Below are 14,622 nucleotides of genomic sequence, written 5' to 3' on the forward strand. Positions count from 1 at the left end.
ATGGAAACAAACATCCCTACCCATTATACACCTGATTTGAAATAGATTCACGCACCACATTCATTGCTTCCGCGTTGTTCGGTGAATCGTACCACTGAGATAAGGGTGGAGCCTGTGGTATGTTCTGGAACCCGTTGTATAACGAATTCTGCATCTAGAAGTGCGGGTTATCACTATCAAGTCTGAAGTTGTGCGGAGTAAATGCGACAAGTATAATCTTCGTCTGATCCTCCCACTCAGGAAATAATGGGAGTCCCCTTAGGATTTTCCATTGATTTTTCATAACTCCAAAAGCACTTTCAACAATATTATTACGCATAGCAGAATGCATGTAGTTGAAAGTCTTTTCCTTCCCAACCGTCTGTGGAGCTTCGTCACCATCGAAATCATCCATGTGGTAGTAGACATGTGTGTACGAACGTAGGAATCCATACCTACACAGATAACCCGAGTTCACTAGGAAATACTTGCCTGTAGGGGAAAAAGTTCAAAAATTATAGCACTTGAGATGGTTAATTATTGCGATATCAGTTTAAATGTGAAATACTGCATTGCAATACTCACCAAACAGTAGTGTAGAAAATATTAAGGGATAGCTCGTGATAAACCCTGAGCTCCACTTGATACACTCATGACTTTGATTGGCCTGATCTTTCAGTGAGTTGAAAGATAACGATGATTTGTGAAAAACGTTAACGATCCTACTACAACCGTACAAGATGTTATTGTGTTGCGCCTTAGCGATTGATACACTTCTCTATGGTTGTTGATCTTGCCGGTGCAGATCGAAGAAAAAAGCAAGAATAAGAAAAAAACAATCTGAATTGCAAATAGGAATTAAAGCTCACGATAAGGTAGGGTTCCAAAGACGTGTACTTAGGTGGTCTAGCTAACACATGTAACTACAAGGTAAAGTAGCAATGGCTAAAATTTTAATCTAACAAAATCCGAGAAACCCTGAAGGGGTATTTAGCTATTTAAGGCGGTGGGATGACGACCAAGAGGGTCCTAGGGTCGTGCTCCACCAGATTGGGGCGCACCCCACATGGGCCCTACTTGGGCCTAGGTCACATATGAAGTTACAAGCCCATAGGCCAAAAATGAAGCTCGTATGCACATTTGACGGCCGTTTTGATGAGGACATCCCAGCTACACTTTACGTAAACAAGGGTGATGGTTTACGTCATACATCACATGAAGAAAATGAAGATGACATAAACCAAGTTGATGGATTACGTCTCAGCAAGAACGATCAAGCTTATCATGGTCCAATTACACGCAACCGTGCTAGGAAAATACAACAAGAGGTGAACTCGCTCTTTACTCAACTTAACCCAAATTTTAGTGAGAATTTTATACTACCTAAATGCTCTACCTTTGTATTGCTAAGGTTTACACCCGAGGAAATCATCACTATGCCAATGAAGATGGGTTACGTTAAGGATGACAGGGGTTACGCTGAGGAGGAATCAGCCCATGCCTAACCAGCAGCTGTTTACGCCAACAAGAAGATGGTTTACGCTGCAAAGGCTCAACTTTCTAGGCTTGTGCGATCCAGCCAGTCAAGAGACGGGGTGCATGGCATACATGGTTGGAAAGAGGGACAAGTCTAGTTTCCAACGCATCAAACCCCACCTCAATATCATTTTCCAATAATAAGTTATGGCATTTTTACTGAAAGCTGCGCATGAGCTGAAGGGCTGTGCGCGAACCCGAGAAAACTCTTTACATTCTGATTTATGTTAGCCTTGAGCACCAAAACGTGGCTTCTTATGTTCACACCTCAGCTAGGAGGGATGTTCCTAGTATAAATACCCCTCTACTCCATCCATTAGGAAACTTTTGTTCAATTGAAAACCTCATGTATGAGAGATTGCTGAAGACTACATAAGTGTCTTACCCCTTTGTTCTTGTGAGTTCTTTTGGACTTGTGAGAAGGCTCCTCTGGTGCCCCCTAGTTCGTGCTCTACGGCTTCCAGTTCGGCTGCACCGTTATATGGATTAGTCCCGGATTGTGGTTCTGTGATTGCTCGGTTTGACGGGTCGGAGTCCAGGAGGCTTCGGATCATTCTCACCCTCACTACTTGGTCGCATCCAACATTGGCAAGTATAAAGCTAGTTATTCCAGATCGTGGTTCTGTGGTTGCTCGGTGTGACGGGTCAGAGTCCAGGAGGCTTCGGATCGTTCTCACCCTCACCACTTGGTCGCATCCGACCTTGGCAGGTATAAAGCTAGTTATCCTCTTGCTGCTCGCAGCTAGTTACCCTCTTGTTTTCGGTTTACACCGGCGCTCTTTTGTCTTGAACCTACTGCCGTGAAGATCGGGCCACCCCTCGTGAGTGTATTCGCATCACGTTTGAAGTCAGCCATTGTTTCCAATACCTATATTCTTGCTAGCCGTTCTGAATCTCGGGGGCGAGTCACGTCCTGATATATCCATTCCAAGTTAAAAATCACTTTCTAGAAGGAGTAATAGAAATAATTAAAAATCTAAAAGAAATCTCAAACACTAAGAAAAATTTGAAAGTGACTTGGAGTATTTTTTTTCCCTAAATTCTCCATGTTCTAAATTGGTCCCTCAAATTTTATTGAATTTTCAGAGCACCAGAATATTTATTAAGCAATAAGAACAATTAACATAGTTTATTGAAAAGAAAAACCTAAAATAAATCTTCCTTTCCATTTGAATGAAAAAATCGGTTCCTCTCCTCCTGCTCATCAATTCCCCCTTGTTTTATCCTTTTGATTCAGTCTTTCATCGTCGAATTTAATCTCCGGTGAACCGCCACCTTTTATGGCAGGCCGGCGAGCTCCAGGGTCGTTCCCCTCCTCTCCCCGGCTGTTTCCCTCCCACTCCGGCCTATAATTGGCGCTGCTCCTCCTCGTCGCCCCCTTTTGCCACCACCCAGCAAGCCAAGGCTATCCCCACTGTCTTACCGCTCGGCCTCCTCTGCGCCAGTGAGCTCTGGCCTCCCCTTCCCGTCAACCGGAGCAGCTCAGCGTCACGCCACCGCCACCCTTGGCCTCGCAACCACCTCCTCCCTGGCCTTCCCTCCTTTTCGCTCGAAGTCCGTGGGAAGCTCGTCCTCGCCAGTGAACAGTGAGCACGCCATCGTCGTCCTCCTCCGGCTGCCCCTCCCTCCTCGCCGGAGCGTTGTCCCCCTGCGCCGTCATAACAAACCTGTTTCAGCAACTTAAAGATGTAGATATTTATAGCTCTCGATACTCTTTTTAATACCTTGAAGATGTAGATCTTTTTAAGTATTGATATTCTTCTTGACACTTTGAAAATGTATATCTATAGGTGTTGGTAGGACCTCAAGTAGGCCTTGAACATCCGAGGGAATGGGAATACCTGTTCGCACTTCTCCGACACTCAGATACGTAGTAGTGACTACTGCTATATTCACCACACAATATTAATCTATCATCGATCAAATATATAATTAAGCAAGACATAGATAACAAGTAAATTAACCATGCCTTCCTATACGTGAGAAATATAGGCTCAATCTAAAAATATTGGCATACCACACCAATAAGTTGGTAGTACATCTAAATGTTTAGTTTTATGGATTGATTATACAACTCAAATTATATTTTGTCATGCGAAATACGTTTGAATATATTTTTTGTTAGCATACTGAGAAAAAGTTATAGTCCAAGTCATAACTTGAAGAATGAAAAAAAGATTCCATCAATTAAATAAATATTTTATGTCTGTTGTTTTAAACGATATCCGTTCAGAACACATCTGTATTCAAATAAATATTGAAAAGGAACGTAATACAGAAATATACGCAAAAAATATCACGATTCATTGTTGAACATATACCTTTCTCATAATGTAGTGAAGTTCACGTCTATAGTATGGACGATAATTAAGCTCTCTACCTATATAGGATGTATTGGCGATGCTGGCTGCTGCATCCGTGCGAATGTGACAGTTCACAACCGTTGGCACCCATAGCATTATCTAATCATAAAGTTATAGATATTTCCTTCTATCCCAAAGTATTGCAACTTAAGATAGGATTAGATATAAATCCCTGTGGAAATTTTCTAGCCAAATCCTTCAAACTAAAGGGCTCCATAGAAATTAAGGATTTCTATTGGATTTAAATTTTACAAATTTTCTACGAAAATACTTTAATTTTCCCTAGAAGACCTTTACAGTACGTCGCCTATCACCATAACGCATCCGACGCGAGTGCTGCCTGTCCCAGCTACTTGTGTCCTAGCTGCCTGTGTCCCAGGGTCCCGGTTACTTGTGTCGTACCCACCCACGCTGCCAGCAACCACATGTAGGTGTAGAACCAACTAACCAAAATGTGTTTAATTAGCTATATTCTATTGAAAAACTAGGGTAGTGGCCGGGGCAAAAATTTTTTAGTCACTCCAGTGATCAAGATTTAAAATTTAAATTCCTTAGGTTCTGTTGCCAATTTTTTTTGGGGAATGTTGCCAAAAATATTTCTTCAAACGGAGAGAGTAATATTATATATATTGACGCTGGATGATGCACTGCTTGTGTTGCTGGTGTGCAAGCTTCCCTGCCAAGTGCCAAACGGAATCAAATCCTCTCATGTGAACTTCCACTTGACGTGGTCACTGACAGGTGGGCCCGTGAGCGGTGGAGCCCGCATGTCAGTCACCACGTTCCTCTGACTTCACGTCAGAGGATTCTAATCCGTGCCAAACTGCCAACTTGTGGTCGGTGCCTGCAAGCATCCCGCGTGAGTGCTGCCTACCCTCGCCAAAGCCCGCGTCTTCAACACAGCCGCGTGGATTTTTTTATTTTTTTAGACTTTTTTATGCTTTATTATTAGACCATTCAAAAAAGTATTTCCGAAAACTGAACCTTTTGGCCACGTCTGCAGTGGTGACGTGATAAGAGGCTGGCGTGGCAGGGCAACGCTACCACACCAGCTACCCGTGGTGTGATAGAGTTATTTGGTCACCAGGCTGGATAAAAGGTTCATATTTAAAATTTTTTTTGGAAATCGTCAATTAATAAAATTAAAACATAAAAAAGTTACTACCATTCTGCGGTAAAAAAGTTACTGCACTTCCCTGACAAAAATATCAAATATCTACAATTCGTTTTTTGACCGGTGGAGTGGCGCAAATGTAGATCACTCCTACAAATTAAATAATCTGAACGGATAAGATAAGAAATTTTAATTTTAACTCGTGATGACAGTTTACTCTTTAAATGAGAGTAATTAACTTTCTACTCTAAATTTCTGAATGGGATGCGGAGAACGGGAAGGAAAACCAGAGAATAACTTTTTCTTTCTTTTTTGAGAAGAACGGCAGTACGGTATAGGAAAGGGAATAATAATAACAATATATGTTTTCGTGTAGTTATATTTAACGTCATTTATAAACATATACTAGATACTAGTAATAACGGAATATATGTCAATAATACAAGACGTGAAAACCAAAAATGACGAATGGAGTGATCGAGTAGCATGCATATGGTTGGTTGCGCGTCACCCCCCCCGTGCAGCATGGAGTTTGTTCGGATCCATTTATGTCTGTGTTTTGTAGTGAACCTAAATTATCAACTTGTGCTCTCCTCTTTTTTTTTTCTGCATGCTTTTCGAATTATGAATGACTACATTTTGTTCAAAAACAAATTCAATAGAAAAATTACTTTAAAAAATTATATTAATTTATTTTCAGAATTATTTAAGTAATACTTGACTAATCGTGCGCTAATAAGTCGTTTCATTTTGCGTGCGTGAGAGTTTTCAAGAACCTCCTGTCTAACCAACCCAAAATTGGGTTGGCCACGTATAGTCCAAGGATGTGTGTGTGAGATGCATTCATTTATGTGCGTTGGGAACTCATTCCCTCCGCACGGAAAACGGAGCGGTCCATTAGCGCGTGATTAATTAAGTATTAGATATTTTTTAAAAAAGCAACTTTAATATAGAAACTTTTTGAAAAAAACGTATCATTTAGCGGTTTGAAAAAGCGTGCACGTGGAACACGAGGGAGAGATGTTGGAAACAATGAGCAAAGAACACAGACTAATAGGTGGCCTATAAATACGGGCGCTAGTACACAAACCTGAGGACAGAGAGGTTGCGAGCTCTAGGAAGATATATCGATACGCCATGGAGACAGGAGGCATAGCGGAGCGTTTCAGAGACAAGACTATACTCATCACCGGCGCTACTGGCTTCCTGGGAAAATGTACTCTCTCTAGCTAAAATATGTCTTCATATTATGTGTGTTCATCTCTAGTTTTGGTGATTTTCATTTCGCATATATAATGTCATATGGCTTCATTGATTGGTATTTATACATTATCTCACCGTGGGCAGTATATAAACTTTTCGACTGATCATCATCGATCCAGAGTATATAGAAAGCTATCATTTTCTGCAAACTCGATTGCACGTTCTGGCGTGGAGTTGGAGTTGTAAAAAATAATCCACTCAATAGTGTAAATAAAATGTTATTGGGCCTTAGTGTAAAAAAAGATGAAGCTGTTTATACTTTGCAGTTATTGGATAAGGATGAATACACTCGACCCCATATTAATTGGTACCGATTAGAAGCCCACCATAGATGTTGGTTATCCTCTATTAATTGACACCATTGGAAATTTATCATAGGTGTCAGTTTCATAGCTGGTATCAATGTAAAGGTGTGTGGTCACTGAACTATAGGTGACAGTTCAGTTTTAGGTTAACAACCGACACCTATATTATATATGTTGGTTTTTTTTTCTAATCTGTACCTATACTATACGTTAGAAAAGATGTCGGTTTCGGTTGAACTGGCACCAATGGGCCATCCCATAAGAGGGATTCTGCAGTAGTGCTTGACGACATGTTTGTAAAGTGTTTTACATTACAAATTAGCTAGAAACATTCTGCTTTGAGGAAAAAGTAAAGACGAGCTACCTTGATGTTAATATGTATAGTGAGAAAAAAATGACTTGTAGACTACTATAAAAAAATGTTTTCGTAGATGCCCTCCATTTTGCTGCATAGAGGGTTTTCTAGGCCACAATTCTACATGTGGATGGGTTAGGCTATTTAATTTTTTGAGATGATTGTTTTAACATACTCTCTATAAAAGTATAATATTTTCATAGACGGTCGGTCAAAGCCTGTTGATCTAAAAGCACATAATGTAAATTCCCTTTTAGCCTGCTATAAAAAAGCTTTAATTTTATTGGTGGAAAATAATTAATGATGTGGGTTTTTCTTATTTTCAAAAGAACTTGTATGTCCGTTTGTACATATGTGAATGCTACACATGTTTATTACTGTCTACGACGTACGCAGTGCTGGTGGAGAAGATACTACGAGTTCAGCCGGAGGTGAGGAAGCTATACCTGCTAGTTCGTGCTCCGGACGCCATAGCTGCCGAGGAACGTGTTCTCACTGAGGTACAAGTACAAACGAGCCCACAGATTTTTCTCAGTTTTTGAACTGGTTCTGGACGTTGAAATGTGTTACTATCCTAACATATATATACAGCTTGGCTAATCTTAATTAATTAATTCGTAGTAACAGAAGCTGGATGCTTACGGGTCCATGGAATAAGCCAAACGGCATATTTGCAAGCGAAAAATAATTTGTGAATAAAACTTTTATATTCGTGTTTTTAGCGATCTAAAAGTAAAGGCTGAAAAATAAACTTAAAATCAACTCCAAATTTCAGGTTAAAAATTTAAATTTTGGCTGATAAGTATAAACATAAGCGAAAAAATGAGGCTGTTAATTTCATTGCCTTAATGAAATCTCTACTGTCAGCTTACCGGCAAAAGGCATCCAATATAGTATTGCACAGTATATTACAAACTTTGAAAACTGAATTTAAGAAACTTCCATATAGAATGTTTTCCAAAAGTGGCACCTTTTATCGGTTAAGAAGCATGCCCACGATAATCCAATAGGCAGTAGCTAAAAACAAGTGCACCTTATGTATAATATAGCCAGAGCTTCGGTGAAATAAATAAGAGGATTAATCAAACTGGTTTACTTGTTGCCGTATAGGTTGTAGGAAATGGTCTATTTGATGTTCTGCGAGAACAATACGGTGCTGGGTTCCACTCCTTCATCAAGGAAAAAATATACGCTCTACCTGGAGATGTGACGCATGAAAACTTTGGGCTTGAGAGTTATGACATCCTGCAGTTATCCCAGAAGGTAGATATCATCGTCAATGGAGCTGCAACGACAAACTTTATGGAGAGGTATATATATATATCTCTTGAAGATTGATATATAACATCGTTCTCGTGGGGATTTCAATTTGTTATTTCCTTGTGTACTGCCTCATAATCTAAAGATGTTTGGGTTGCTGAATGAAACAAATGTGTCTTCAATGCATAATTTTATTTCGTGATCTCATATGCTTTTCATAGCATTTAATTATTGAATGATGTTATGAAACTATTTAATTACAATGAGGTTTAATTTATTTCCATTTCCAATGCATAGGATGTGAAATAATTCAGTCCCAAAGTGGTTTCATTAATTCTGTTTATAAGGCATAGTTAAATGTGTAAACCAAGTTTCATCTAGATGAAACTCATTTATTCTATCTCGACATGTCGTAAGTTTACCCTGTATGACATTTCATTTAGTGAGATTAAAACCCTACAACATGACATATCTTCACATTTGTCAGAATATAATAATTGATAGAATACGATCCGATGACCATGAATGGATCTCTTTCTACTGCAAAGCAATCTTGTCAATTTGTGGAGTCTAATGCCTTATCTCTGAATTGAACCCTCCCCTTTTTCTTTGCTGCAATGAGAGGGTAATGCAAGGATCCGAATTAAGAAAGATATTTGGATATGTGATGGAGATCTATGAGCTGATCAACGTCTCCGCAACGCAATCGATCAGACCAATTAGTTGAACGCATGAGAAGGCCGGGCTATATGTATGTACCTGGATATATGTGTTATTCTATATTATGAGTCGAATGATATGAATTCTAGGGTTGAGTGTTGGTGAAGCTGTGCCTGTACAATCGCAACTAATCCTTAGGTTGTAAAGAGCGATGGAGGTCAACGTGGACGCTATCCCGATGGCAGGAGCACACCACTCCGGCCATCGTGTGTGGCACTCCCATGATCTAATCTGCTAAATTACATCCATGTGCCTACGTGAATGATGGGCATTGTGTATCTAGACGATGAGATGAGATAGGCCTTAGATGGTTTTAGAAGAACATAGTAATAGGCTTATAATGACGAAGGTTATAAAAAATCAACAGATATGATTAAACAATTTTCTTAATTAATGGTTAGATCTTTCTGATTAACGTGAAAGCTCATTGAAAGTACCTAATTAGTATAGGTATAGATATGCCATAATCTCATTGGATCACTGTGTGCAGGTATGATGTCGCTTTAGCAACAAATACAACAGGAGTCGTGCATTTATGTCAGTTTGCAAAGCAGTGTGATAACCTCAAGATGGTGCTTCATGTTTCCACCGGTAAGCTTATATAAATACTTCATCTACCCCAAAACAGACCAAATAATAGCATATCACCTAACAGTACCATATATCTGAATAGGACCTATCTCATCTTATCCTAGGATCTATTTTAAGACAGAGGAGTAGTATTCAACGTTAGAACATGCAAAACCTCTAGTTCTGTAAATGGGAGTTCATCACAGATTTTCTTGATTAGTTAACTACTACCGATAGAAATCAGTTAATTTTCCACCTTAAGTTCTATAAACCGTCATTTCCTACATGTTTTACACTTCATTCCTGACATCTTTGCCAACACATCCCAACCTACATGTTCCATATAGAATAGTTCGGAACAAAATTTCGAAAACTTTAGTATCCCTCTATAGGGTACTCCTTTGGTTAGTATTTTTTGTCATGCAAAATTTATTCTAATTTCAGTTTTACCGCTCAAATTTTGAGCAACTTTCAGAATTTTGATTCTCAGTCATCATAATGTTTTATTTCCTCAATACAAAACCCTCGTCCCACCACTATATAACCATCTCCTACCCCTTGCCTCTGTAACAACCTATTTTCCAAAATCCACAATAGCTTAGCTCAGCTCTTACAGTGGCCAGCTGATGCATAGCATCACATTTAAACTCATGGCTTCACTTCATACAAAAGGTTCTGACTTCACCTATCCGTGCATGCATGACGAGTCCAGCCAATATCACACCACGGCCCATGTCCTCCATACAACCACAGCTCACTTCCTTACCACCAAAAGTACACAACTCTGATTGGCTTACCATGTGATCCCTCAAATCTTATCGACCCACTTATGTTTTAATATGCCCTCTCTGTGTGGCACCACCACTCATACAACATCTTTGGCTCTTCCAACCTTTCCAGTATCATAGTTTACCCTAAGCAACAAAATCCTAATATTAGTGATTTGCTTGCAAATCCACCACTGCACCACAAACTGGCCAATGTAAAACGAAAGTTTCTATGAGCAACACTTTTATAGTACATTGTATCACACACACACACACAGATACACACACACACACACATATATATATATATATATACATATATATATATACATATATATACACATATACATACATATATACATATACATATACATATACATATACATATACATATACATATACATATACATATACATATACATATACATATACACATACATATACATATACATACACATACACATACACATACATATACATATACATATACATATACATATACATACATACATATACATACATATACATACATATATATACATATATATATATATACATACATACATATATATATGTATATATTGTGTCAAAGAGGCGATGTTCTGAATTTGCTATCAACAGCTTATGTAGCCGGTGAGCAAGCAGGCCAGATATTCGAGAAACCATTCCAGATCGGTACAGCATTACGACTGGATTACCAGTTGGACATTGAAGCTGAGCTGCAACTAGTGGACAAGATCAAGTCAGAACTCGGAATAAACAGTGACAGCAAGTTAGAAAAAATAACCATGAGGAAACTTGGGCTTGAAAGGTTTTAAATAAAGAATCTTTTTAATTTCTCATAGCTTTCAAATAATGCCATGGGTATGAATAATATGATATAATGATGATTTTTGTGAAGGGCCGTGCACTTTGGTTGGCCAAATACATACACACTGACGAAAGCTATGGGGGAGATGTTACTTCAACAATTGGGACAAGACCTTCCCGTTGTCATCGTCCGGCCAAGCATGATAACAAGCACTTTTCAGGAACCAATGCCTGGGTGGATAGAACAAACTAGGTGGATATATTCTATTGTGTTATACGTCGTTGTTAGTTGCTACACTTGGTTATAAAAAATAATTGTCTAATTTATTAACTCCAACCCTTTGACCTTACTTGTCTGCAGTATAATTAGATGCTATTTGAGAAATAATTACCTTTTGAGAAATTTAGGGTCCTTAAGGAGTTACTTGATTGTACAATTCTATTTTTAAATGTAATATTTTTTTGATGTCTTAGGTACTAGGAGTTATTTTTTTTTAAAAAAAATCACTCTTGCAATTTTATTTGCAGAATTATTTATCATTTGTAAAAGAAAACATATATTGTGCTGAGTGCCAATTATTTGTTTTTTGTCTTACTAGTCCAATTAATTGAATATTTTGATGCTACAAACTTTTATTGCAGGACAATTGATGTCATATTTGTTGCATACAATGACCAAACCCTTCCATGTTTTATATTTGATGGTAGTGTTATATTTGACCTGGTGAGTATTTCCCAACCACAATATACACTATATATATATATATATATATATATATATATATATAGGACACTCATATGGGGCACCATGGTTTCAAATGCACAAAATCACTTAAATTTTTCAAAATTTTCAAATTGTGAGTATATACCTAGTTATAAGAATTCGATTCATACCTATACCTATCAACAAAACAACTCAAATTTAACTTTATTTCACAATCCATGATTACATACCTAACTAATTATATGTATGGATGCTATATACCTAGAATCAAAATCTAACAAAAACAAGTTCAAATTCAGTTCAAACTTGCTTTGAACTAGTTAGTAAAGTAGTTAATGTTAATACCTAAGTAATTGAAAAAGTTTCATACTCATTTGAATTGGGTATATACTCAATTTCAACAATGGTGCCCGGGCACCATGGAGCACCAAACAAATTTACTATATATATATATATATATGTATATATATATATATATATGTATATATATATATATATATATATGGTTATTTATCGAAATTTGTAAATTACACAGATACCTGGGGATATGGTGATCAACGCAATGATGGCAGCCATAAACAGTCAGTGGAATAAACAAGCTCAAGTGATATACCATGTGACTTCCTCTCACCAAAATCCCGTACCGTTATCTCTTATTGAAGAATCATTGTACAAATACTTTCACAAAAATCCACGTACAAGTAAAGATGGGAAGGCAATACAAAATGAAAAAATTTTAACGTTCAATAGGTTAGTATACTTCCAGGCATACATGATTCTACGGTACAAGGTACCATTGGAGGTATAGACAATACCTTTCTTGATTAGTTCCAGAAATTAAATCCCCAGCCTAGTTTGGGTACAAATTGATTTGACTTGCTGACTTTGGCATGTTGATCGTGTGATAATAAGCAGATGATGCGTGCAGCAAATGTACTGTTGGGAGGGATATACACCAAGAACTACTATGAGCTTAACCGAGGCTACAACATTTTAATGACTGTGGCAAAGCTGTATGCCCCATATGTATTCTTCAAAGGATGGTGAGCTTATTTCTTATGTGCATTTAGTAGACCAAAAGATGGAAACTGTGTATTAATTTCTGGTACGTTTTAATTTGAGGTTCCCCTGCCACTCTCATTTACAGAAGAAAATAGCACATTCTTTTTAGCAAGACAATCTTCCTATACTTCTCTAGAACTAATGATGTTCCTATAATTGAGAATGCCCCTTTTAGAATTATAATAAATTACACATGCTTTTTAACATTTATTTACTAAAAAATCTACCATTCATTGAAGTAGGTAATAAATCAATAACTGCATTCTTTCTTGATTTACCTACACGCTGATTTTCCTTCTGCATGCATATATACATTTTGATGAAGGTTTGATGACACCAACCTGAGGAAACTGTGGAAGGCGACGGCTATGGACCAAAATGATGATGCATCCATATTTAATTTTGATCCTAAGTGCATTAACTGGAGCTCATACCTCGTGAACACCCACATTCCAGCTGCTATAAAGTATGCCAATAACCAGAAGACGAAAGCACGCAGTGCATAAAAACATATTTAGATGATGATGTACATGCAAGGTGTTAGTTTGCATGCTGAAAATATTGCTATTATTATATGAAAAAATAGTGTGGAATAAGTGATCTATGTCGGGTGGGAACTCTCATCTATGGCAGTGAGAGCGCTTACTATCACTGTTGCCATTGCTATTATAAAACATTCATGTTATAAATATTGGTGCTCCACTAGAGTTGTCATTGCTATTCTTCCCAGAATGTATTGCACAGTTGCCAACATTTACTCTAAATTAAGCACTGTTTCATGTGCTACCGTGTTCTCGGTGGAGACATTATATTCATTACTATTGGTGAATATAATTAGAGTGCACATGTATTTAAGAAAATAAAACACATCAGTTTTTTTAGTAACAATCCATCCCATAACATTAATATCCTTTGATGTCGAATTAGGGCCATATAAGTGGCACTTAGACTCGTGTACAAAAAAAATATTCCGTTTGATGTCAAATTCGTATAATATTGATGATATGCAGCATATGCTCTATGAAAGGAATTAATAATGATTATCAAAGTTTAGACGATGTGGACCATGTGAAAAACTAATGCACGTTAGAGCAAGTTTAATAGTATAGCCAACTACTAGCTCCAATTCATCTATAGTCAATCTTATAGCTCATTTATACAATAGTTACATACTACACTATTAATATCTGATCCCACTTATCATACACACAGTGTGTCTTGGAGTTCGTGCTACAGCTGGCTACAAATCTGTAGCCCGCTGCTTTTCTCTCTCATTATTTATCTTCTTAAAATATATTTGCAGCTAGCTTATAGCCTGCTATTGTACCCGCTCTATGCTTCATACAAGACGGTATAATTAATGAGCAGTATTTTATCAGGGTCTGGTTGTTGCTTTTGATCCGATAACTACGATGATTGCTAAACTTGCATGGTGATTACTACAACTACCTTAGAGCGAGTACAATAACAGATTACAAATCAGCTGTAAGAATATGTGGAGAAGCAAAGAGAAGAGAGAGAAGAAAAGCGGGCTACATATTTGTAGCCAGCTGCAGCACGGACTCCAATATATACATTATGTGTATATGAGAGGTAGGACCATATATTAATGGTGTAGTATATGTTTATAGGTAACTATTGTATGAATGAGCTATTAGATTGGCTATAAATGAATTGGAGCTAGTAGTTGGCTATACTATTAAATTTGCTCTTAGCACTAACTCATTAGTGTTGTTTCTAGAACCAGCACCTATGAGGCTCTCAGAGATACGCTGGCAGCCCCATAGTTGCCAG

At 37.8% G+C, this 14,622-nt stretch overlaps 1 protein-coding gene across 1 annotated transcript; it reads left to right on the forward strand.

Annotated features, from left to right (window-relative positions):
• Positions 1-6,084: 6,084 nt before the first annotated feature.
• On the forward strand, positions 6,085-13,542 carry LOC4335559 (fatty acyl-CoA reductase 1). Its single transcript, XM_015779783.3, has 10 exons — positions 6,085-6,208; positions 7,312-7,415; positions 8,026-8,225; positions 9,386-9,486; positions 10,854-11,043; positions 11,134-11,295; positions 11,685-11,766; positions 12,302-12,568; positions 12,682-12,809; positions 13,154-13,542. Exons 1-10 carry the CDS (start codon positions 6,130-6,132, stop codon positions 13,332-13,334), a joined length of 1,494 nt encoding a protein of 497 aa, XP_015635269.1. The 5' UTR covers positions 6,085-6,129; the 3' UTR covers positions 13,335-13,542.
• Positions 13,543-14,622: the final 1,080 nt, after the last annotated feature.

The sequence above is a fragment of the Oryza sativa genome, chromosome 4, assembly GCF_034140825.1.
Source record: "Oryza sativa Japonica Group chromosome 4, ASM3414082v1".
Taxonomy (NCBI): Eukaryota; Viridiplantae; Streptophyta; class Magnoliopsida; order Poales; family Poaceae; genus Oryza; species Oryza sativa.